Raw genomic sequence first — 25,789 nt, 5'->3', positions numbered from 1 at the left:
ATGATGAGAGGTGAGGAAATGATGGGGGAGTGAATGGGGTAATGTGTAAAGAGGATGTACAAAAAATATGTACAATACAATAAATACATAAATATGTACAATTGTACAATATGTACAATATGTACAATATGTACAATTGTACAATATGTACAGTAAATATGTACAATATGTATGTAGAAGGGGAAGATTCTGCTTTCCTTGCACATGTAATATGTACATGGCTGCTAGTCGGAAGGAACAAACTAAATTTGATGTATACCTTAGCCTCATGAGTGCTATTTTGACTTTCGGTGTAAAGCTTCAATCATCGGATTTCACAAAATGTGCAATGAGTAATGGCAGGCCTTTGACTTTCCAAAACTATCGACTCATTTGCGCAAGTCAAGGAAACCATTCTGGAAATATCTCCCGGGGCCTGGGAGTGCAAAGTGAAGCGGCAGGGCCAAGGGCAGGGTGATGGAGGTGAGCTTTTGTGTTGTAGCCGAGTAAAGAGTGCTCACTTATGGACACGCTGCTCGACGTCGCCGACGACCTCAGCTCAGTCAGGTGACTTCCTTGGTTGCCAAGGCAGCATCGTCATCCATTGGACAGAAATTTGTCTGAGACGTCTGAAATACCCCGGGAATGGCCAAGGCTGGCGTGTGTCACGACCCTCGTGTTATTTCGTTCACACCGGAATGGATGGTCACAGGGAGGAGAGCAAATTGGAAACAAGAATGCACGAGTTGTTGCAGAAACATTTGCTTTGACCAAGGTGGCCTGTTATTACAAATGGCGCTGCAGCGTTTATAAAGCTTTCGTATGGCACGAATGGACCGCTGGTTCCACGACCCGCTATGAGTGGCGGCATGGCGTGTGACCACCTTGCTGCGAAGGAGTGTTCAGGCCTACCTTAACTCTTAGATTCAGGCGTCAAAAATCCTACATAAACGCAGCCATTGGGCCTCGGAGGCCCAACGGATGTATTCGTGTAATGTTTTTTTTGTTTTTTTATCGATTTTTTTTCTTTCATATCCTTTTTCAATCCTAGTCGATGCTCATTGATGTGTATTTGCTCAGAAAATGTGAATCATTGATCCTATTAGTTGGAAGAATCCCATGCAAGTAATGAATCTTTTTTCTTTTTTTTGCAAAAAAAAATTTTGTTCTTGGTTTTTCAACTTTTTTTTCTCTAAAAGGTTGAGGCTCATGGAGGAGTATTTGCTCAAAAAATATGATTCACTGATCCTTTTATTTAGAATGTATTTGTCCACAACTGTCAAAAATCCTACACCTATGCAGCCATTGGGCCTCGGAGGCCCCACGAATATATTCGTGTAAAGTTTTTAAATTTTCATATTTTTGTCACTGAATTATTTGTAACCAAGTTATAGGAGCATATAATGAGGCTCATATCAAGAAAATAATGATATAACATGGTAGTACAACAGCATTTATGCGGGGCCTCGAAGGCCCCAGGCCTGCATTTGTGTCGGATTTTCGGGTTATAAGTGAAGAATGAAGATTTTTCCCACTAACCTTAATGATTTTTTTTAATGTCACTGAATTTTGTGTAACAACATGAAAGTCGGTGAAAATGAGGCTCATTCCAAAAAAAAATTGTACAGCATAGTTTTTGCAACAAAAAAAAAACCCTTGTGGGTCTCCGAGGCCCAATCACTGCATCCAAGGGTTAAACATTGAGGTTCAAACCACAAGTGTACACTGTACGCGCCATTTTTAAGGCATCATTCCTCCTTGAGGTTTAAAGGAAACGATGGTGCTTTTCAAACCTCTCCCGAAACCGAAAAATGCATTTCGCAGCCAGGGCGATTCATCGATATGTGTGTCACCCCATGCTTTCCCAACCTGCATGTGGCACCACAACGTTGGCACTGCAAAAACCGATGCTAACCCACAGCCACGTGCTGCATACGAACGATGAAGATGACTGTAGACTGCGTACGAGGGATATTGGACAAGACGCTGACATTGCGGTAACAGGTAAGGCAATAAATAAAGTGTGCCTCATTAATTCCCTTCTCAAACACCTGTCCGCTGCATTCCATGCACTGACTACATCAAAAGGATCTTGCTTCCCTACCCCCAGTTTTTATGGCAGAATTATCTTGTTGGGTTCTACTTCCTTCACTTTGACTGAATTATTCACCTTTTCCTTATGTTTTACCGGTTTCTGCTTTTGAAAGGCCGTTTTTTTTTTTAATCAAATATGTTTTCATGGGAAAGACTTCCCCAATTATTATGTGCCGTTTCTTGGTGTCATATTTTAGAAAATCTAATGCTGCCTCGTTATTTTGTACTCATAAATCACTTGGTTTAGAGATTGGAAATGAAATAGGAATTGACTTAGTTTTCAGGAGTGGAATTGAGGGGTTGTGGTGTTATGGTGTTGTAACCCCCAATTGAGGTGGAGGCGCCCTGTGTGGCTGACATCATCGATGGTCCATGGGAAATAATAAGCAAAATTGCTAATAATACTGATTGTGGAACACAAACACACAAGGAACTCGGAGTTTGGTCAAAAATAGGCAAATGCTCTGAAAGGCCAGAGTTTATGCCACCGCCTTCATCAGGGACTGGCACATGCCATGCGTGCTTTAGATATTAAATGCCCACCCATAGGGACAAAGTAACACAGGTCTGCAATAGACTTTGGGACCTAGCGAGAATCCTGGTGTATTGCATGCCAGTTGAGTATCACTCCCAGCCAATCTTCCCCACTCTGAGAGGGCATTTCCGTCCATAACAGTAACATGTGTCAGTCCAAGATGAAGACCATTCTGTGGCTGAAACACGAGACTCCATGAGCCTTGTCCTTATGATCAAACCAATTGAGCTGTTTGTGTGTTTGTTTTCAACCTAGAGGGACATTCATGAATCTTACACCGCTTTTCAAGATAGTCCCTGAATAAATCCATGCATTTGTTCCATCGGTTGGTTAGAGCTTAATGCCAGAAGCATGGGAATCTTTGTAAAGACTACGCAGACATTTCAGGAAATCTCACTTTCACATCTTAATCAGAAAAGCCTAGATGCTCCTTGAGTGGTCCAAAGAGATTGAAATCACGTGATCACATTTCTGGACTGTAGTGCTCGGAGTGGGTTGCTTTAAGGACTTCCAATCCCAACTGCCTTCCGATCAAACAAGAGTTCTTTTGACCCAGCTGCTGCTTTCTTTCGAGGATTTCATGTGCAAATGAACGATTGGTTCCACACGGGCCAGCAGGGTGGCATTAGAGGTACGCACACCCACCTCCAAGCCGTCTAGCCTGGGTTTGTAGCTTGGCCCAGCTAAAAGTGTTTCACAGGCAGGGTGATTCATCAATGCTTCTGTCAATGGACCATAAACTGGGTGTTCCATCTGCCAACATTAGTTGGTGGACGTTAAAGATCCCACAATGCCCTCCGTGAAGAGTAGGTGAGTTATCACTCCAAATGTCTTACAAATTCCTGCCCTAACCAGCAGAGGGCATTGCATTAGCCTTCAGCCAATGATGCTCCCCCACAGCCATGTCCTGCATACAAAAGCAGCAGAAGAAGAAGAACATTCCACACTTCCTTTTACTGATACACAGTTCTGCTGTAATATCACACACTTGATGTGCAGCGGTTCTCCAAAATCCACTTCCTCATTTGGGGAATGTTTACAGGAATCACAAGCCTTCACATAAAAGTCACAGGTCACAAGACTTTCACAAGAAAGCAGAACTTTAGAATTTGTTTAGGGTACCTGGCACAACGTTATCTTCTCTTTTTTGATTGTTGCCCTGGAGTCTTAACCACCCATACGTGAACACTATCAACTGAGATAATCTCTTCCCAAGTATAATACTCAATGTTGCAACACCCCTCCTGGAAACCATCAGTTAATATTCAGGACGAGAATCGAACCTATACACCTCAAGAGGAGCACGCTACCTCTGCACTATCCTGTCGGCCCACATTCTCCTCCAGATATATTGGCAAACCTTTTTACACCTGCTAATCCTGACTGTGTGTGCCATGACCATTGTATTCCACCACCACTCTATTATGTGTATCTAAGCCTTCCGCCCTGTCACTGAACTCATATTGGCCTCAAGGATGGAAAATTTTCACTTCACTTTCATATATTGCTTTCGTTTCATCATGTCCGACAGGATAGTGCAGAAGTAGCGCACTTACCTTCGAACCATCTAGCTCGGGTTCCATTCTCAGCCCGACTATAACCTGTTGGATCGGTGCTTGGCAGACAGGGCAGTTCATCATATAATGATCGGAGGGACATTATGCTTGGGATCTGTCTGCCGGAATGAATTTGTGGACGTTCAAGACCGCACGGCAACTCACGAGTCGAAGTTGAGTTATCCCCCGCACCCTGAACATATTACCAATTCCTAAGGCAAACCCCCGAATGTACTCCTGCAGCACTGACCTGCCTTCGGGCAGAACATCAAAGGGAACATCAACACAGGGTTTGTGAAAACATCATGAACATTCATAAAGGATGCTCGTTCGATGGCATCGAAATCAAGACCATATAGTGCCTCTGATGTGTATGGCTTGAGGCATAGCCGTCAGCACTCGAGGTGTGCTTTTGTGAAATGCGATGTCCCAGCAAAAAAATAACATAATTTATAGTGTTGGTATCGCCAGAGAGGCAGTATTCGACAATCTGCTTCTGATCTAATGGAGAACTCGGTAGAGCGCATATCTCCGGCAGGCTGAGCAGTTTACATTTTGCATCCCACCGATAGGCCAGATCTGGATTCGGAACTGAACCAAAATCGAATCGGCTTGTTCTCGTCACCTACCCAACTCGTCCACCAAGTTTCGTCTGAATCCGTCCGCAACTTGTTGAGATATCGTGCTATACTGTATATCATTTTTTGCCCTATCTCTCAATGGTGAAGAATCGCTGAAATATTCTCGGATCTGGAAACAGGATCTTCACCAAAAATGGATCAATTGCTCCCTGTCACTCACCCAACCTGTCCACCAAATACCGGCAGAATCGATCCACAACTTTTTTGAGACATCCTGATCACAGACAGGGGTGAAAACATAACCTCTGTCCACCTACGGTGGTGGAGGTAAAGATTTAAAGTCAGCCTGCGGTTCCAAATGTTGTACACTAAAATAGAGAGCTGGCTTCTGCTTTTTTTTTAACAGTCCTGTCATTTCTTAGAAAGCTTTCATATGTTCCTAAAGCGGAATTGTGGTTAAAGCCTCCGCTCTGAGTTGGGGATGTCGGCGATTCAGTCCCGACCATAGCTGATTCATACCAAAGACCTTAATAATGGTATGTGGTGCTTTTTTGATGCTTAGCATTTATGGGATAGAGCATGGACAAACCCTCTGAGGTTGGAATCCCACGGGATGCAAGAGGTGGGATCGGGATGGGAGCTGAGAGGGGTTCTCTCCATACCGTGCTGAATGCATTGACTTCACGAGATCGCAACGTTGACACTCAGAATGCACCAGGCGTTTCCATCACTTCCCCAAAAGTCACTGGCTGTTTTTGTCTTTTAAGTGAAGACCGGTTTTGTCTTGCATCTCTGTCTGCACGCAACAGCTCCTCCATGAGCCTCGGAACCTGCAAATGGAAAAGTGGACATGAAAACCTTGCCATGTGTTGTTTGCAGGGAGGAAATGCGCAGTGTTGTCACTTTTTTGTCCTTCTTTCGGCATGAATTCATCCATGGCTGTTAACTGCATTTATTTATTGCTTCGGTGGATGAAAATAGAATGAATAACTAAAAGGAAATTTGCTCAAGATGGCGTCGTGCCACACACAAGGAATAATTGTTTCCCTCGGCAACACTGAATGCCATCAAAATGCACAGATTTTTTTTTACTGCTATTCCTAGGAGACGTATCCTTGAGAAAACAGTGAAATGTAATGGCTTTTGGCGACTCATCCGCTCCACTGAACCCTATGCATTGCCTTTCCTTCAATTATTTCCTTATTCTTCTGAGCAGCATTTGATTAGTGACAGTGCAAAGCACCACTCAATCTTTCGCTTAGAGACTCCCTTTTTGTAAGGCTTATATCTAAATCACAATAAATGGGAGGTAGACATGCATGAACACTTATCCTCACTCCAAATGTTTTCCCACCTTTTATCACCAGCTTCCAAAGAACCTGGGGAAAGAGGCTTCCTGCGTACTCTTATCGCCCTGTGACTGCTGAAGGATGTGACAGCCCCCCACCCCCACCCCTACCCCCACTCCATCTATTGATTGTCTTGACACAGGATAAGCATATTAAGGGGTCGCTTACCGAGGCTCAAGCTCAAAGGGTGTTGGATCATTGTATTGAATAAACATGGGCTTTGCTCAAGTAAACATCTAACTATTTAAAGTCTGATGGTGAAAATCTATGGAATATAAAAGGGTGAGTTTGGAATTGATAGATAAACCCCTTTAGTTTTATAATCCTCACCAGTCCTCTACAACACAAATAATGTTCACTTTACCAATACCCACATCCCAACTGAATTCCTTCTCCCATGTCTCTTTCCCTTCCCAGTACTGACACTTTGATCCCGTCCTAACAGCTCCTCTTCTCAATTGCCCCTTACCGAAACCCCATTTCTTCTGCTAATTAACGTGCAATTGATGGTGGCTTGATACAACCTGGCTTTGACTGTAGATGAGCAGTAAGGTGTGTATTTGTGTGTGAGTGTGTGTGTTAGATGATAATTTATATGTATATATATTTAATTGACATATGTGCGAAAATTACACACCTAGACCGGGACTCAAACCCAGGTACTTTGGTGAACCGTACCAGTGCTCTGCCACTTGAGCTGTCTGGGCGAGCCTGACTGAGCAGCCATTTTCCCACACATATGATGGCCACTCTCTTTCCGTCACTACTTCCGGGGCACTCACCGCCAACCATAGGAGCGCCAATGGCCTGCTCACGAGAGGGTCTTTCTCCAATGGACGGACAAATCCATATCCGCTATTATAAACACCACTGGGGGCATAGTAACAAAATTCTATAAATGTACAGGATTATAAATATATAATTAAATGACATATGTGGGAAAAAAATCAGGGTCGCCCAGACGTTTTAAAGGCCAATCTTTCAACATGAATGTGTGTTCACTACCGTTTATTTGTTGAGGATAAAACAAACTCGAAAAACATTTTCCATAAAAGAGTAATTATGGCTCTTCTATTGGAATTGTAGATGGTGACTTGCAAAGTAAGCCTCAAGGGCGGTGTACAGACGCGTTTTTTTATTTTAAATAATAATAAATACAAGACGAGGGAGGTGAAATTTGCTGCACATGATGTGCAATGTGTGCAGAGTAAAAACGAGTGTTCATTTACATCCGTATGACGTCTAATAAATAAAGACGATATAAGCACACCTGACACTAGGCCGAGCCTTCAGACTTTGGCATGCTCACTAGGCTGCACCGTCGAATAAACAATTCCAACCCATCATTTTTGATGGGCTTTTATAAAAGTAAAATATAATACCGAACAAACAAAAAAATAAGTAGAAACATAATATAAATAACAAAAATTAACATGTTATGTCATGTGTAGTACTGTACTGTATTCACCGTGGTAGTGGATGGAGCTTATGGAGGTGGAGTCATAGAGAAAATTGAGGGGAGTGGCCTAAGACGAATGGTGTGACAAAAAATGAATCTGCAAAGCTCAAAGGAGAGTGAAAGAAGGAATGCGAGCAAGCAAAGCAAAGCAAAAGGAATGACAGACAGAAGGACTCAGAGCGAAAGACAAGTGGAGAGAAGGACGAGATGAGACTCGCGTTCATGCGAATACTGCACTGTAATTTAATAATCGATTGAGCCCTGAACAGAATCCGTAACCCTTTGAAGCTGCGAACATTTGAATCTCTCAGTCTTTATCTGCCCTTCTCCTTCAGAGTTGTAACAGCTTGTTGTACATCAACAAGACTGTTGATTGACGTGTATTTCGTTTGTTTGGTCTGCTTTACATCTTCGACGCCATCTTAAACTTAAAGCAATGGCGGCTCGACACCAATACTGTAAACCTTTTCTTCTTCACCAACCACGGAACTTCATTTACACGTCATTGTATTTTAAATGTGAGTGAGATTTCGTTTGTCCTGGTTTAAACATCATCATCATAACCAGCACAATGAAAGAAATAATCACCGCAAATACCAGCGACATTACATGGAAACGTCATGACGTTTTATCGTGATCCCCTATTGGTTATGTTATGTCCACGGGGTTTATTGTGTTCGATAATGTTCAGTAATATTGTGGAAGCTATCGCAATAAGGTCGAGACGTGAGCACACGACCCGAGAGAGCGAGGAAGGTGGTGAAGGCGCCATCTTTGGAAGACATCCCAAACAGGCTTGGATTCTTTTCTCTCATTCTCTCTCCATACTATCTCGTTTTCAACTTTTATTTTATACTCTGACAAATATTACTTTGTTATTTTGCTATCGCTGATTTGGGGTATCGCTGATTTTGGGGGTGTAAGGTTGCATAAGCAGGTGGATAATCTCGCTTTGTCATAACTGCCTGCTTAACGGCGCGACCCATTAACGGGGAATGTATTGACCTCCCAAAGGACCTCCGGAGCAATAAGGCTGGTCTCCGAGCCCTCTACCCCATAGATAGGTCGTAAAAGTTAGCAACATTGTAGGAAGCGACGTTGTAGGAGAATATATATATATATATATTGTTACAGATACGACTTTGATGGTATGGTGGGCCGAGCGGGATGGCCGCCGTATCCGTACAAGTTACCCCGATTGCACCCGGGGTTGACTAATCGCGCTATGCTGGCTCAATAAGAAAAAGAAGACACCCGGCTGGATTATAATGACACAATACGACACCAGGGGTTCAGTTCTCAAGTATATTCGTACGGAAAAAGGTTAGATTACAACTACAAGAGGGACAGCATAGGAAGACAGGCACTTAGACACACTCTTATATTAACCCTAGACAGACCACAGATAAACGGGACAACGCTGACTCACACGGGATTTGATGGCAAGGAAAGCGGCAGTCGATGGCTCAGGTGCACCTGGCTCAGGGACAGAATCACGTACGGTGGTGTCCAGCAGATGCGGGGAGGTCGCTCAGCGCTCGTGGGTCGCGACTTTGGTGGAGATGCCGGGGAGGTCGCTCAGCGCTCGGGAGGGTCGCGACTTTGGTGGAGATGCCGGGGAGGTCGCTCAGCGCTCGGGAGGGTGGCGTCTTGTCCTTCCAAGCTCGGGGCGCATCTGACGTCACGTCCGGCGCGGGGCCGCGTATATCCGGCGGGGAGTGACACGCCCTCGGCTCGTTAGCGCCGCCCCAGATGGCATCGGCCCATGGCTTCTCATTGGGTGCGGGGGTTACCGGCTCCGCCCTTGACGAGGGGCCGACAGGGAGCCCCTTCGTGGTAACCCCGTGGAGCGCGTGGTCAATGGCGGCTAACCGAGCCGGAAGGAGGACGCCCACTCCCCATGCCGTCACCGCGCCGCCCCCCTCTTTTGTTGTTGTTGTTGTAGTTGGCGCTTCTTCATGGGGAAGAGATGCGGAGAGGTATGGGGAGGTCCTAAACTTCCTAACAGGTGCCATATAATCACATTCTGGTGCAACGAAGAGTCATAATTAATGGAAACAAGTCCTTAACTGACATAGATTAAGAATAACTAGCAAGATGTCCTATAATTGTCTACGTGTGGTGCGGGGGACCTGGGCACGACATTTAATGGGGGGATGAAGGGGAAGATCGGCTCTAATGGGTGTTGTTTACAGACAATGGGACTAGGGAATGGGGGACTGGGGAAAGTTGGGGAGTATTGGAAAAAATAGGGGAATATTTACAAGCGGATATGGAGGCCAAATTCCATATTCGCAACATTGCACCCTTCTCTACCCTCGGGGCGTCCCGACCCGATAAATTTTTACCTACTTTAGTGTGGCACGCAATGTAGTTCCCTCTACTATTAACTCTACCCTGAGTGCGACAGTTTTACAGATATTCACAAATGAGTAAATATGTCCCCCTGCGACGTTGCACCCTTCTCCTCACAGAACCACACCCACAGGATAACCGAATCCGGAAAGAATTCTCAAACTAAACATACAGCCGGTAGGGAGCATTATTTACAAGACTATGCTGCTATTTACACTACGATCCAGGACCTGTTTTTGGAGGAACACATGCAGATGTTATGCATAGAGAGAGCGCGCTTGCCAGCATCGATACACCAACCCACGAGTGCTCTGTGGCCGACGGCCTTTAATAACGTGCAGAGCACCCTTCCCGAGCATCAAAAGCACCACCCCACCACCAATCGGTGCAGTCACCATTGTTCAATGATTAAAAATAAATGCGACAACCCCTAACCCTGCAGGTGTCTCTTGCTCTTCTTGTGGTGCACTTGGTGTTACTTAAAAGTGGTTCACCTGTATGGCATAGGTGCCACGTTGACCCATAGGTCCATCCCCGGGTGGTGCTTGGCCGCAAACGAACTGCGGTCCATCGTGGGTGGCCACAAACATTGCGGTCCATATGGTGTATCGATCCCGGCAGCAAGCAGCGAAAGTGCAGGCCCACAACTGCGTCGCCAGCACCTCTCTCTCCTCTCTCTCTACCCCAAAGCCAGATCCTCGGAGGTGGGAGACAAAAACAAGACAAGTGAGCAAGGTGGTAAGGGCGCAAAAGTGCACGCAATGCAAGGTGATGCACACTGGGGGCACATGGGAACCAGGTGAGACAGGTACGTTCCTACCGTACGCCCCCCCCACCAGGTAACCTACATGGCCCCTCCCTTACCCCTTACTGTATCAACAAAACACAACACTACCCATAAACATCTACTTTACAAATCCACAAACATCCCTACTGTCTTCCCCGTTCCTCCCATATACCAAATTCGTCTTCTCTCCCTCCTAACCAATCAAATTTGCCATTTTCAACTCTCATCAAAATTTGCCATTTTCAATTCATCATCAGTCCCTCCTAGGGAGGGAGAGATGGAATCACCCCAATGTCTCATCCACGTCGTGATGCGTCTCACAAATCCAACAGCAATTCTCATTTCTGCAACACAAACAAAGAAAACACAGGTGTGGAGTCATCATCATCACCACAGGTAAGTGGCTGCGTATGGTGCGACAGGTTCATCAATCCTAACTATTTCCTAAATGACTTTAACAACTTTACACTACCCGGGGTCTTTCTCCGGCCAACCCATTGGCCCTCTTACACTATGGGTTCTAAAAACCAATTCCCATTGGCCAACTGTGGTGCTCTTCAATTTGGGGTCTCACTCCCCCGATTCATCTCCCGGTGCCCTCGTACAATTTCTGGGCTGTGGCGTGTACCTCTCCCAGTGGGTCTACCCACCTGCACCCCTCCACCACTGCAGTTGCCTCCGAGCTTACCTGCTCCTTACCCTAACCTAACTACCAGGGGAAGGCCCTCTGGCTCTCTCCCCACTCCGTGCCCTCTCTGGCACTGGGCTGCCCGATCCACACCCGGGATCCTCAGGCACCCACTCACAACTACTGGCTCCCAGAGCCCACCTGCGGCCTCACCTGGCCGACATCCTCACAGTGGTGGAGTGCCCAACCAACTACACACACTAACAGGCTACACGCCCAGCCATTTCCACAACACTAATGCACCCATTCACAACACCATTCTGCAACCGCACCACAAATGCCAATATCCAACCATAATTTACCTGCTCCCTCTACCTAACACTTACACTACCCGCCCCGGGTACTCGTGAAAGGGGGTCCACTCTTCCCCCATCCACACCTTCGCACCATGCACACCACTCCGTACCACTTACTCCAACTCTCTCCACACACCTGTACCTGCACACCTGTGCTCTCACACCTGGTGCCACCTGCACCCTTCTCTCCCCAAGCGCATTCGCGCTGATCCACACACTCACTACTCATACACTGCTCCACACACCTGTCCAATTGCACACCTGTGCAATCACACCTGTTCAATTCTCACAAACACGGCATCATCTCAGCTAACTACTCCCTTCTGAAACTTGCGCTTCCCAGTCGTCCCTTTAAACTATTACGCTCCCTCGTCATTATCATCCACACTAATCTACCTGCGTCCCCACTACAGGTATCAGTCACTACCTAACCTTATCGTCACCTAATGTCAATCCTCGCTAGATCCCTACACACCATATCCTAACCCACCCGGGCTAGTTTTCACTGCCATACACCCCATAAGCTATTGCTCCTTTGCCCCCCATCAGGGGAAGGGATGGTGGATTTGCCATCCCACCACATCGGGGGTCTCTCACTACCAATTTTGCACATCAAATTTCAACAAATTAAAAATTTGCCAATCACTGCCCATCATCTGCCAATCACTACTGCCAATCCCTTGCCAATCATCAAATTTTGTTTTTCTCTAATTTTGGGTCCAAAACACTAACCTCATCACCCGTCTACTCACTAATACCTCTCGGTGCGCCAATTCCCGTCCAAAGCCCGGCTTCGTAAAGCCAAGCAATGGATGCTGGTTGTTCTGTGCCAGTGGCTGGCTGCATCCTGCCTTCGGTGCAGGGAAGGAGGTTTACCCGGCCCGAGATCCCACGCACCTTCTCGGCACGGAGCCATCCAATGCCCCGATCTCGACCTGCCGGCACGTCTCACCAAAAAGTGGTCGCCATGACGACCCTTTCTATCGGGCTGCCAGCTCCGCCTAGTGGAGCCTGGACGCGGCCGTTCAAAGCGAGGCCCGGCACGCACCGAGGGCCTGCTTCGGCTAAAAGTCGCTCTAACCTCTAACCCGTGTAACGTCGATGCTTCACCTGGACGCTTACACCCCGCAGCCCGTTCCTTGCTCACACATCCAGCCGTGCCCATGCTCCTCGTACCTTTCCTTACACACCCAGGTACCCTCATTCCACTCACAGCCTTGGTCACACACCTGACCACCGAACACTTTGGCACACATTCGTTGGTCGCACACCTCACCAATACACCGCTTCGCGCCCCCTCCTCGGTCACCTCCTCTGTGACAATCACAGGTGTGCCCTCATTCGCACACCCAACCACGTGCCTCACCACCAACTCCAGCGTGCATTCCCACTCACGCTCTACCATTCCAGGTGTGCATCCTTCCATCCCAGGTGTACATCCTCGCTCACCTGTCACAACTAACTCACGCTCCATGTCACTCTCACTACTTTCACCTCCATTCCTGACAGCGCACTCACCCTTACTCTTGACAGCACACTCTTTCCCCATGCACCTGTCCGTTACACACCTTTCTCGCGCACACTCTCCCGTTACACCCTCTGTAACACTCACCACAGGTGGACACTCTTCCTTACTTCTGACAGCGCACTCTTTCCTCATGCACCTGTCCGTCACACACCTTCCTCGCGCACACTCTCCCGTTACACCCTCTGTAACACTCACCACAGGTGGACACTCTTCCTTACTTCTGACAGCGCACTCTTTCCTCATGCACCTGTCCGTCACACACCTTCCTCGCGCACACTCTCCCGTTACACCCTCTGTAACACTCACCACAGGTGGACACTCTTCCTTACTTCTGACAGCGCACTCTTTCCTCATGCACCTGTCCGTCACACACCTTTCTCGCGCACACTCTTGCGCACACTCTCCCGTCACACCCTCTGTAACACTCACCACCCCGCGCTTCCACGTGCTCCCTCGCACACGCGCTACGACCGACTCACTCTCGCCAGCACACTCACTCCTTGGCACGCACTTTTTCCTCACACACCCCAGAGTCGGACTTTCTTGCACACCTCCATTTTCGCACACCAGACCTGTCGCACACTTCACCCACGGCCTCTCACGAACACCCGGGTCTATCTCGACCCCCAAGCCTCTTAAATCACCTGGCGCATCATACGCACGACCATATTGGTCACCACTTACACCGGGTCCTCTTCCTCTTCGCTTCTCCTCCATCACCTGCGAATCCCTCATCCGGTTAATGAGCACATCACGATCCAAACACAGACTTTGGACCAATTCTTTTATCTCCTCTTTTATCTCTTTGTTATCCCCTCTCCGTCGCTTCTTAATTTCGCTCACCCCTTCTTCCACTTCTTCTAATTTGTGCCTCACCTCTTTTATTCCCCGGTACGTCTCCTCAAGCTCGTCCTCCAAGGCTACCTTGACCGTTTCCATGTGCGTCCTCACCTGCCGGTCCTTCGTCTCCATTACCTCTATCACCTCGTCCAACCTCGTTGTCAGTCCCTCACGTACCATCTGACATTCCCTCTTCGTCGCTACCAAGTCATCTTTTAGTTCTTTCTGTGTCGCCTTTAAACCTCCTAATACCGCAGTGTTCCTTTGAACCTGCTCCACTAACTCCGTCTGTCCCACCGTCAGCTGCTCCACCTCCTGCGTCAGGTCCTCTATGCCCCCTTGTAACTTTACAGTCCCCTTTCTCACCTCCTTCTCCATGTGCTCCTCACAGTGCCTCACCTCCTCGCGCACTCCTCCGACTTCCTCACTCACTCCTCTTCTGATCTCCTCTCCCATCACTTGCATCTCCTGCCCAGATGCCATCCTCATCTGCTCCATTTCCTCCCTGTGAGCATCCAGTTTGGTTTCTACCCCCATTCTGACCCCCTCTATCTGCTGCTCCATTTGTTTAACTTCCCTTTCCGCTTGGTCCCTCATGTCCCTCAATTTGCCTTCCATACTGTTTTCTAACCCCTCTAACCCATTTTTCACTCCCTCTATCTGATTCTCCTGGGCAGCCATTCTATTTTCTACCCCCGTTAACCCATGTTTCACCTCTTTTATCCCGTTGTCTAACCCCTCAAAATTATTGTCTAACTTCCCAATTTTCTTGTCTAACTCCTCAAAATTATTGTCTAACTTCCCAATTTTCTTGTCTAACTCCTCAAAATTATTGTCTAACTTCTCACCGGTACCCCTCATTTGGCCCTCTAATCGCCCACTATCAACCCTCATTTGCTCACTCTGAGCATCCATCCGGTTCCCCATTACCCCCATTTGGTCCTCCAATCGCTCACCCAATCGCTTACTATCAGCCCTCATTTGCTCACTATTAGCCCTCATATCGTCCTTCTGCAGGTTGAGGGACGCCTGCATTTGCGCCATAAATTGCTCCATGAGGGCCTGCATTTGGGCCATCCCTCCCACTTGTGCAGCGGGTGCGGCCGCCGTAGCTACTTGCGAGGCGTCATTTCGCGCGCCCGTTACCTCGTGCGTGACGACGCTATTTTGCGAATCTGCTACCCCCGCTGTTTCGCTCTCCTCATGTCCCTCATGTCCCTCAATTTGGTCCTGGACCGACCCTGCTTCACTCTCCCTAACCGGACCCCAGCCGTCTTGATCCGCCATAGCGCGACTTTCAAAATTCGGGTTTTGTAAAACAAAACGAATTTCGGCCGCTCCAAATTTTGACCAAATTTTTTTTCTTCCTCTATTCGTTTTTTTTTTTTTTTCCAAAATTTGGTCGGGCCTCGAATCTCACTCCCGACACCAATTGTTACAGATACGACTTTGATGGTATGGTGGGCCGAGCGGGATGGCCGCCGTATCCGTACAAGTTACCCCGATTGCACCCGGGGTTGACTAATCGCGCTATGCTGGCTCAATAAGAAAAAGAAGACACCCGGCTGGATTATAATGACACAATACGACACCAGGGGTTCAGTTCTCAAGTATATTCGTACGGAAAAAGGTTAGATTACAACTACAAGAGGGACAGCATAGGAAGACAGGCACTTAGACACACTCTTATATTAACCCTAGACAGACCACAGATAAACGGGACAACGCTGACTCACACGGGATTTGATGGCAAGGAAAGCGGCAGTCGATGGCTCAGGTGCACCTGGCTCAGGGACAGAATCACGTACGGTGGTGTCCAGCAGATGCGGGGAGGTCGCTCAGCGCTCGTGGGTCGCGACTTTGGTGGAGATGCCGGGGAGGTCGCTCAGCGCTCGGGAGGGTCGCGACTTTGGTGGAGATGCCGGGGAGGTCGCTCAGCGCTCGGGAGGGTGGCGTCTTGTCCTTCCAAGCTCGGGGCGCATCTGACGTCACGTCCGGCGCGGGGCCGCGTATATCCGGCGGGGAGTGACACGCCCTCGGCTCGTTAGCGCCGCCCCAGATGGCATCGGCCCATGGCTTCTCATTGGGTGCGGGGGTTACCGGCTCCGCCCTTGACGAGGGGCCGACAGGGAGCCCCTTCGTGGTAACCCCGTGGAGCGCGTGGTCAATGGCGGCTAACCGAGCCGGAAGGAGGACGCCCACTCCCCATGCCGTCACCGCGCCGCCCCCCTCTTTTGTTGTTGTTGTTGTAGTTGGCGCTTCTTCATGGGGAAGAGATGCGGAGAGGTATGGGGAGGTCCTAAACTTCCTAACAGGTGCCATATAATCACATTCTGGTGCAACGAAGAGTCATAATTAATGGAAACAAGTCCTTAACTGACATAGATTAAGAATAACTAGCAAGATGTCCTATAATTGTCTACGTGTGGTGCGGGGGACCTGGGCACGACATTTAATGGGGGGATGAAGGGGAAGATCGGCTCTAATGGGTGTTGTTTACAGACAATGGGACTAGGGAATGGGGGACTGGGGAAAGTTGGGGAGTATTGGAAAAAATAGGGGAATATTTACAAGCGGATATGGAGGCCAAATTCCATATTCGCAACAATATATATATATATACTAATGGGGTATGCTTACACATTTTTAGCAACAACAAACCGTGCTTCGTACATAGTTACAGTGCCTTCAGAAAGTATTCATACCCCTTGACTTTTTCACATTTTGTTGTGTTACAGCCTGAATAAAAAATGGATTTAATTGAGATTTTTAAAAATTGTAACTGATCTGCACATAATACCCCATACTGTCAAAGTGCAAATGGTTTTTAAAATTTTTTGCAAAAATAATTAAAAATGAAATACAGAAATGTCTCGAGTCAATAAGTATTTCACCCCTTTCCAATGACCCCCAAATTGAGCTCAGGTGCATCCAATTTCCTTTGATCATCCTGGAGATGTCTCTACAACTTAATTGGAGTCCACCTGTGGCCAATTCAATTGCTTGGACATGATTTAGAAAAGGAACACACCTTTCTATATAAGGTACCACAGGTGACAATACATGTCAGAGCAGAAACTCTACCATGAAGTCCAAGGAACTGTACGTAGAACTCCGAGATATAATTGTGAGGAAGCATAGATCTGAGGAAGGGTATAAAACAATTTCTACAGTGTTGAAAGTTCTCAAGAGCACAGTTATCTCCATCATCACGAAATGGAAAGAATATGGAAATACCCAGACTCTTCCTAGGTCTGGCCGTCCGATTAAACTGAGCAACCGGGCAAGAAGGACCTTGGTCAGGGAGGTGACCAATAACCCAATGACCACTCTGGCAGAATTCCAGAGTTCCTGGGTTGAAATGGGAGAACCTGCCAGAGGGACAACCGTCTCTGCAGCACTTTGCAGATATAGGTTTTATGGGAGAGTGGCCAGACGGGAGCCACTCCTGAGAAAAAGGCACACCACAGCACGCCTGGAGTTTGCAAAAAGGCAAGTGAAAGACTAAGAGCATGAGGCAAAAGATTATGTGGTCTGATGAGATGAAAACTGAACTCTTTGGCCTGAATGTATAGCGCTACATCTGGTGGAAACAGAACACAACTCATCACACATCTAACACCATACCTACCATGAAGTATGGTGGTGGCTGTAATGAAATTGTTTCTAAGTTGAACCCAGGTGTTATGCCGACTCTGTCCACTGAGAGGCTCCTCTAAGAATTCGGACTGTACAGCGCTCCGATGATTCCTGTGACATTTATTCTGTGTGATGTAGTGCATACTCAGATGGTGCGTGTTACTCTTGGTTCTAAGCTAAGCTTATACTGATTGCAGATCCATTACTTACTTCTATGATTACTGTATACTGATGTGTGGCTTGCTGGTTTCTTACAGGTATTGCTGGAGATCGATTCTGAATTAAACCTACTCTTGGGACAATGTTGTAGGACTGATTCTTACAACAGCGGCAGCATCATGCTATTGGGATGCTTTTCAGCGACAGGGAGTGACTTGTAGGGATAGAGGGAACAATGAATGGAGCCAAATGCAGGCAAATCCTTGAGGAGAACCTGCTTCGGAGTGCAAAAGACCTCAGACTGTGGCAAGGATTTTCATTCCAACAAGACAATGACCCCAAACATACAGTCAAAGCAACACTGGAATGGCTTTAGAACAAGAATGTGAAAGTCCTTGAGTGGCCCAGCCAAAGGCCAGACTTGAATCCCATTGAAAATCTGTGGATGACTTGAAGATTGGTGTTCGCTGACGCTCCCCATCTAACTTTCCAGTGCTCGAGAAAATCTGCAAGGAAGAATGGGAGAAACTCCCAAAATGCAGATGTGCAAAGGTGACACACACACACAATACCCAAGAAGGCTTGAAGCTGCAATCGCTGCCAAAGACTCTTCTACGAAGTATTGACTCGGGGGTTGCATATTGTAAATTAGATGTTTTTGTGTTTAATTTTAAATTATTTTGTAGAAATTTCAAAAATATATTCCACTTTCACATTATGGGGTATTCTGTGTAGACCGGTGACAAAAAATCTCAATTTAATCCATTTTAAATTCAGGCTGTAACAACAAAATGTGAAAAATGTCAAGGGGTGTGAATACTTTCTGAAAGCACTGTATGTACAGATATATATATATAAAGTGTATCCGTTCGGCTGGATGTCACGTAAGGTTGTATAATTGTCTACATGAGAGGGGTGGAGCTATGTTAATTATGTAGGGTATAATAATTAATTCCCTGTATGTAAATTGCCTATGTGGTTTTTCCCTTGTTCCTTATGACACACACCACACCAGCCGTGCACTCCACACCTAAAATAAAACCCCATAAAAGCCACCAGGATTCAGACATTTGAACGCTGCCGCTGGAGCAACCAGCCGAGTCATCACAACACCAAGCAGGCATGGCCGTGGGGCCCCGCCCCGAGAGGTGATTATTGGTCAGGGCGATGGACTGCTGTGGTGGCACTCGCTGATTGGAGTGCGCGAGTGACGACAAATGGAAGGTTCCATGGCCAGGAACGAAAAGGCAGAGCATCACCATTCTCTCTCTCACTCTCTCTTGATGTCCCGAGTTGACGACGAGCAGTCACAGTTTTATCCTCTTGGTCCGGGGTTTGACGACGAGCAGTCACAGTTTATTCCTCTTTGTGTTCCGCGTTGATAGTGAGCAGTCACAGTTTTCTCTCTCCGGGCTGGCCTTCAAAGCTAACAGTCGTATTTTTTTTCTCTTGGTACTGGCTGTGTGGTGGGCGGTTGCAGTTTGTGCTCCTCTTCTCTTCCTCACTCTTGGTCCTGACATTGGCGGTCGCAGCTCGTGGACTCTGATGCTCTTGGTTCATGGCTTTGTGACGGCTGTGTGCCGTGCCGAGTGAGCTGGAGAGACCGTGGTGCTTTGTGGTGCGGATGACGAGAGGGGAGCTTGGGCCTGAGCGCTGCATGTCGGTGGCTGGGGTGAACGCAGCTGCGCGCCCAAGACCTGTTTTCCCGCGCACGGACCCGTGACCCGTGCGGCGGCCGACGGGGTTGGGGACCGCTGGAAGAGACGGCAGAGTGCAGGCAAATGCACCACACAAACACATTTATTTTTCATTTATTTATCGCCTTGTGCTGTTTTACGAGTCCGTGTGGGGGCGCCCCAAATAGGAATTTTAGATTACCGTGCATTTCTTGTCCCTGGCATTTATTTTTATTAAACCCAGAATTTATTTGTTGCATTTTAATTCCGTGTCGGTCTTGTTTGATTATCGTGGTTCGAGGACGCTCCAGTGGAATCTGTGCAGGTAAGTGCTCGCTGCCCTCCACTACACCCTCGCGCTTATAAATACCACCTCCATAGATGGACTGAACGCCTTGGAGTGTAAAGCTCCTATGAGGGAGCCGGGGACGCCGGGAACAGATCCGATGGGCATCCAGGCCCTGCTAAAAGAACTAATGACAAATGGAAAAAATTAATGCCAATAATGAACAATTGAAGGGAGATATGAAGGGAGAAATGAAGAGAATGAGTGAACGGTTGGAGAAAAAATTGAGGGAATGAAATTGCAAATGAATAACAACAGTGAACAAATGAAGGGATTGAGTGAATTGTTGGAGGGAAAAATTGAGGGAATAAATGAATGAAATGAGGATGAACAAGGGAATGAAATGAGGGAAATGAACCAACAATTGGAAGGAAAAATTGGGGCACAGGAGAGGGAAAACTCAAATTTAAATGGGGAATGTTTGGCTGTGAAGGACCTGGAAGGCTGTCCGGCTTGTGTGGATGTCGGAATGAACCAACAGGGGGTTGAATTGGCTGAGGAGAAGATATTGGAGGCCCATGTAATGGAACCGGGGCGGGTATTTGTTGATAAAGACGTGTTGGGGCCACAATTGACTGTGAATGAGATTAATGATTTGACACAGGAGCGACCGAGCACTTTGGACAGTATCATTGGGGAGGAGATTGCTCGGGTCCAACAGAGTCTTGGAGATTAGGTGAGTTGGTCTGTTGAATACCCCCAGGACAAGAATAAAGTGACCGAGGGGACCCTCACCACGAAAAAAAAATTTGGCACCAGAGGCTCCGAAACTGGATACCCAGCTTATGTGTTTTGGCCCCTAGCTGAAATCGGACATGGGGGAGTCGGGAAATAGAGCCTCAGAAAAGGCAATTGCCATAGCAAATTTGGAACAGCTGCAGGGAGGGCAGAAGAACCCAAGGGGTTGTGACCTGCAGCTGTGGTTGAGCACACGGGGCCAAAACCTGTAATGGGAAATTGAAAATGAAATTTAAATGGGAAATTAATTTGGAACAGCCTGGACGGGAGTTGGTCCCCGGGCTGCGGAATTTGGACCAGGAGAGGTCACTGGGGCCGGCCTCGTGGAAAATTGCCCCTCTTGTAAATTGGTTTATGCCAGCTAGCTGGGGGGTTGCGCTGGCAATATTTGGACATGGGGTCTGACCATAGGTGTCATGGTACGACCTGGGTCCCACGGGGGGTCTGGTGGAGTGTGGCGTCCCTTGTCCATCGGGACGCCATCCGAGCGAGTGTCTCATGGTCGCCGGACCCTGGTGTGGGTTAAGACCTCCGGGGGTCTGAGGTGGTTTCTCACAGGCATCTGGTATGGTGTATCACGAGGACCACTAGGGGGAGGTGTTGCAGGTCGCGCTTTGGTGGCGGAACCACGGACAGCCAACAAGGGCCTGATGTGGTGACCGCCCGGGCATGCGCCCTGGCAGCCTCTCCCTGAGACTCTGGGACAGCCAGCATGTAGTGACATGCTGGTCTATGGACGCGGGTCGAACCGCATGGACAGGGATGGATTATAGCCGACCGGACAACCATTGGGGCATCTGTGGAACGTGATGGTGTGAGCATGATCTTCCACAGATATTCTGTTGTGATTTGTGGACTCTCGACTTGGGAAGAGAGCCATGGGATTGAATTAGGAAATTGGAACGAGCCGAGAATACATGCTAGACTATACATTCATATCTCCACTATGGTATTTCATCGCTACCCCCACAAACGTCACAATATATATACAGTATATATATATATTGTTACGGTTTTCGTGCGACCCTCCTGCCCTTACCAAGGGGAGATTAAGCCCCTTGTTCTTTTTGGGTCGGCGCAACCGAGAGACTTGAATCGCCCCTCCCGGGCAAACGCAAGGTAGGGTTTCGGGACAATTCTCGCACGTACCTAAATACCTGTGCTGCCGCGGAAGCGGGGATCAAGCCTCGCACGAGCCACGCGTAATCTGAGTACACTGAGTGGATTGCGTACCACGTGGTCCGTGCAGTTACCTTTGGTATTGGAACCCGATTTGAGCGGTTTTATTCGTACCACGCTAAGTCAATGATGGAAAACACAACAGCGGTCGAATAAAAGGAAGAACACAGGTTTAATTATTATTCACACTATTATGTACAAGGATCGGTAGAAAGCAGAGACACAGAGCAGCCTTATACACTCCTAACTGATCCCCAGACACGGGCTATATATATATATATATATATATATATATACTGTATATATATATATATATATATATATACTGTATATATATATATATATATATATATATATATATACTGTATATATATATATATATATATATATACTGTATATATATATATATATATATATATACTGTATATATATATATATATATATATATATATATATACACACAGTCACGTGAAAAAGTAAGTACACCCCATGTAAAGTTTTGACTTTTTCAACATATTTCAACATACAGCTATTTGATCTTCATTTCAACAATATTGATAGATAAAGGTGATATAATATCACAAATATCATGAAACATTTACATTTTGTAGTCCATTGTATAATTTAAATAAACATAAATGCAAATTTGACATGTGGAAAAAGTAAGTACACCCTTGGCTCTATTAGGTGGTATTGCCCCCTTTGGCAGAAACAACCTCAACGAGGCGTTTCTTATAACTGTCTACCAGTCTCTGACATCGACTGGGAGAAATTTTTGCCCACTCCTCCATGCAGAATTCTTTCAGCTGTGCGACGTTTGAGGGGTTTCTTGCATGCCCAGCTCGTTTCAAATCCCCCCACAACATCTCGATGGGATTTAGATCCGGGCTTTGACTTGGCCATTCCAGAACCCTCCATTTCTTTCTTTTCAGCCATTCCTTGGTGGATTTACTGGTATGTCTAGGGTCATTGTCATGTTGCAAGGTCCACCTTCGGTTGAACTTCAACTTTCCGACAGATGGCCTCACATTATCCTCAAGCACCCTCTGGTACAATGAAGAATTCATAGTGGATTATATGATGGTGAGCTGCCCAGGCCCTGATGCAGCAAAGCGGCCCCAAACCATAATATTTCCACCACCATGCTTTGCAGTTGGTATCAGGTTCTTGTGGTCAAATGATGTCTTTGGTTTTCGCCAAACATGTCTTCTGCTACTGTGGCCAAATAGCTCTACCTTTGACTCATATGTCCAGACCACATTGTTCCAGAAGTGCTGGTCTTTGCCTAGGTGTTCATTGGCAAACTTTAGTCTTGCCCTGATGTTCTTTCTGGACAGCAAAGGTGTCCTCCTGGCACACCTCCCATGTAGATCAAATTTGTGCAGCCTCTTTCTAATGGTAGACTCGTGCACTTTGACATCAACAGTGGCAAGAGCTACCTGTAGGTCCCGTGATGACATTCTGGGGTTCTTAGAGATTTCTTTCAGCATCTTGCGGTCTGCTCTCCGGCTGAACTTGCTGGGGCGGCCTGGCCTGAACAACTTGGCAGTTGTTTGGAATCTTCTCCACTTGTAGATGATCTTCCGGACAGTCGAATGATTGATTTCAAATTGTTTGGAGATCTTTTTAAATCCCTTCCCAGACTCGTAGGCATCTATAACCTTCTTTCTGAAGGCCTCAGAGAGCTCTTTTGATCTAGGCATGTTGAAGCCACACACTTCAACAACAAAGTGCAAACCAAACTAAATGTCTGAGGTTTAAATAAGACAGGTTCCTCCAAGATCCTCTCTAACGATGTTCTAATCATTTGCACCTGAGCTGGTGCACCTGATTCTAATTTTAGGTATTTGAAGTAGTGATAAATGTAGGGGTGTACTTACCTTTTCCACATGCGAAATTTGCATTTATGTTTATTTAAATTATATAATGGACGACAAAATGGAAACGTTTCATGATATTTGTTATATTATATCACCTTTATCTATCAATATTGTTGAAATGAAGATCAAATAGCTGTATGTTGAAATATGTTGAAAAAGTCAAAACTTAACATGAGGTGTACTTACTTTTTCACATGACTGTATGTGTGTGTGTGTGTGTATGTGTGTGTGTGTATATATATATATATATATATATATATACATCCACACACATACATGTGTCTGTGTGTGTGTGTACGTGCACGCATGTGCATGCTTTTTCTTTTGGATGGAGTGCAGGTGGGACATTCTCTATTTCCTGCTAAAATGCTGTCTATGCAGCAACTTGCTGTAATGTTCGTCTTGGCCATATTTTTCCTCATGGTTCTGAACAGCATCAATAAATAATTCTTAACTTGGTGATTGTGGTTTTGGGTTAAAAAAAAATAGATCCACAGTCACACTTGTTTGCTCAGTAGACGGTTGGACAGAAGATGTTGTTCTGATCGCTACAGCATGGCTTATTATGATACATGAACATCCTTAGCAACCAGGTTGTGGAACGTGTATTGATCCAAGTGCAGGGTTATAACTGAATACTTTCTACAATAATGAAGATTATGCTTACTTATATAATATTTCCCCCTCAGGTATCCCTTGGATTGATGCACGCCCGTGCTTCCCACATTGTGTGGCCCCCGAGCCGCTGGCAGCGGCTGCAAAGTTTTCTGCCATCCGACCGCCAACCATTGCATGGCGCAGAGCACATGGACCCCAAGACCACACTGAGTCTCTGACTTCGAACTATGCACACCCCAAAGGTGATATCATTCTCTCTCTCAATCCACCAGACAATTTATGGATTTTCATTCTTCACCTTCGTTCATTTCTGTCCGCCTACTTTTCATAATGTACTGGTTTACATAGGTGGAAATGCACCTATTGATCTTCCCCTAAGTTGATGCAGTGTGTGTGATGAGTCCATGACAAGACTTTACTCTGCATGCAATTTGAAAATGGGAAGATTCCCTCTTTCAGTAATGAGTGTACAGATAATGAAAATTTATTCAGGTGTTGAAGACGAGATCACCCTTACTTGAAGTATAAGGACTACGAAAAATCCCATCAGCATCCAAGCGCCTCCTCACTAGACCCGCTGCAGCTTGCTTGCTTGCCACCCCTGTCGTCCAATGATTAAACGCTGCTCATGAATCCTGCAATGGATCCTCATGATGGGCAGGTGTTTTTCTTTTTTTCACACCATTTGCCTGAAGATCATTTCCAAGTGCTTCGTTTGGGTCATTAAGTTGCCATAGACATGCCCATTTCTGCCATGATGAGAATACTGATTGACTGGGTTTTCAAAGTGAAATACGCGGTGCAGGCCTCAAGCTCCGTGGTGCTGTGTGGGCATATCTGCTGACAGCATCTACTTCAAGCCAGGGGCTGTTGCCAGATTCGACCGTTCCATTGCCATTTTGCAGGCCAGGGCGGCCCGGCATGGCACGAAGTGATCAAAATGACGAATAGATGGTTTGGGGTGGGGGGAGGTGGGAGGGAAGGAATAAAAAAGCATCAGTATTCTGGATGTCAATTTTTCACTGTGGACGAGTTTCAAACACATCATTGGCATAATTTGCATAGACACGAGCATTGGGCACGTTGAGTTCATTTTCACTGAGAATCTGTAATGAGATTTTCTTTCTTTTTCTCTTGTGCCCGTGATGTGTGGAGGCAAAGGGCGATCGATATATTACATGACTACCATCTCGGTTTTAAACAGAAAATGCCATTTGTCAGTTAGTAGATATTTCTTGTACATCTTGGAAGCTTGTGGATAAAATATGAAATGCATTTCGCGATTTATTTATTTTTAAGTGATCTCATTCTCGTCAGAACCCAATAGAGTTTGTTATAGAATAAGGTCAAAAAACATAAAGATTGATAAATCTCACTTTGAAAAAAGCTGTAAAAGTCAATTGAAGGTATATCTCTAAACCTCGGTAAATAAACAGCAATGCGCTGTGAAGCTGTGAATCTGTTGAGGATGAACCTCGGCCTAAATGACACATTATCAGAAGAATAG

General features: G+C 46.5%; 1 protein-coding gene across 3 annotated transcripts in view; it reads left to right on the top strand.

Moving 5' to 3' along the window:
• The window catches only part of IMMP2L (inner mitochondrial membrane peptidase subunit 2), a 327,553-nt gene extending 301,996 nt beyond the window's left edge, over positions 1-25,557 (top strand). For all 3 annotated transcript variants that reach the window (XM_068131294.2, XM_068131296.2, XM_068131295.2), the window contains exons 6-7: positions 24,354-24,524; positions 24,775-25,557. In XM_068131294.2, coding sequence (XP_067987395.1) covers positions 24,354-24,500 — 147 coding nt within the window. In that variant the 3' untranslated portion in view covers positions 24,501-24,524; positions 24,775-25,557. The remainder of the gene's footprint in view (positions 1-24,353; positions 24,525-24,774) is intronic.
• The last annotated feature ends 232 nt before the right edge of the window (positions 25,558-25,789 follow it).

Source organism: Myxine glutinosa, chromosome 11, assembly GCF_964187855.1.
Source record: "Myxine glutinosa chromosome 11, kmMyxGlut1.1, whole genome shotgun sequence".
Classification (NCBI taxonomy): domain Eukaryota; kingdom Metazoa; phylum Chordata; class Myxini; order Myxiniformes; family Myxinidae; genus Myxine; species Myxine glutinosa.
This window is presented reverse-complemented; position numbering and strand designations above follow the sequence as displayed.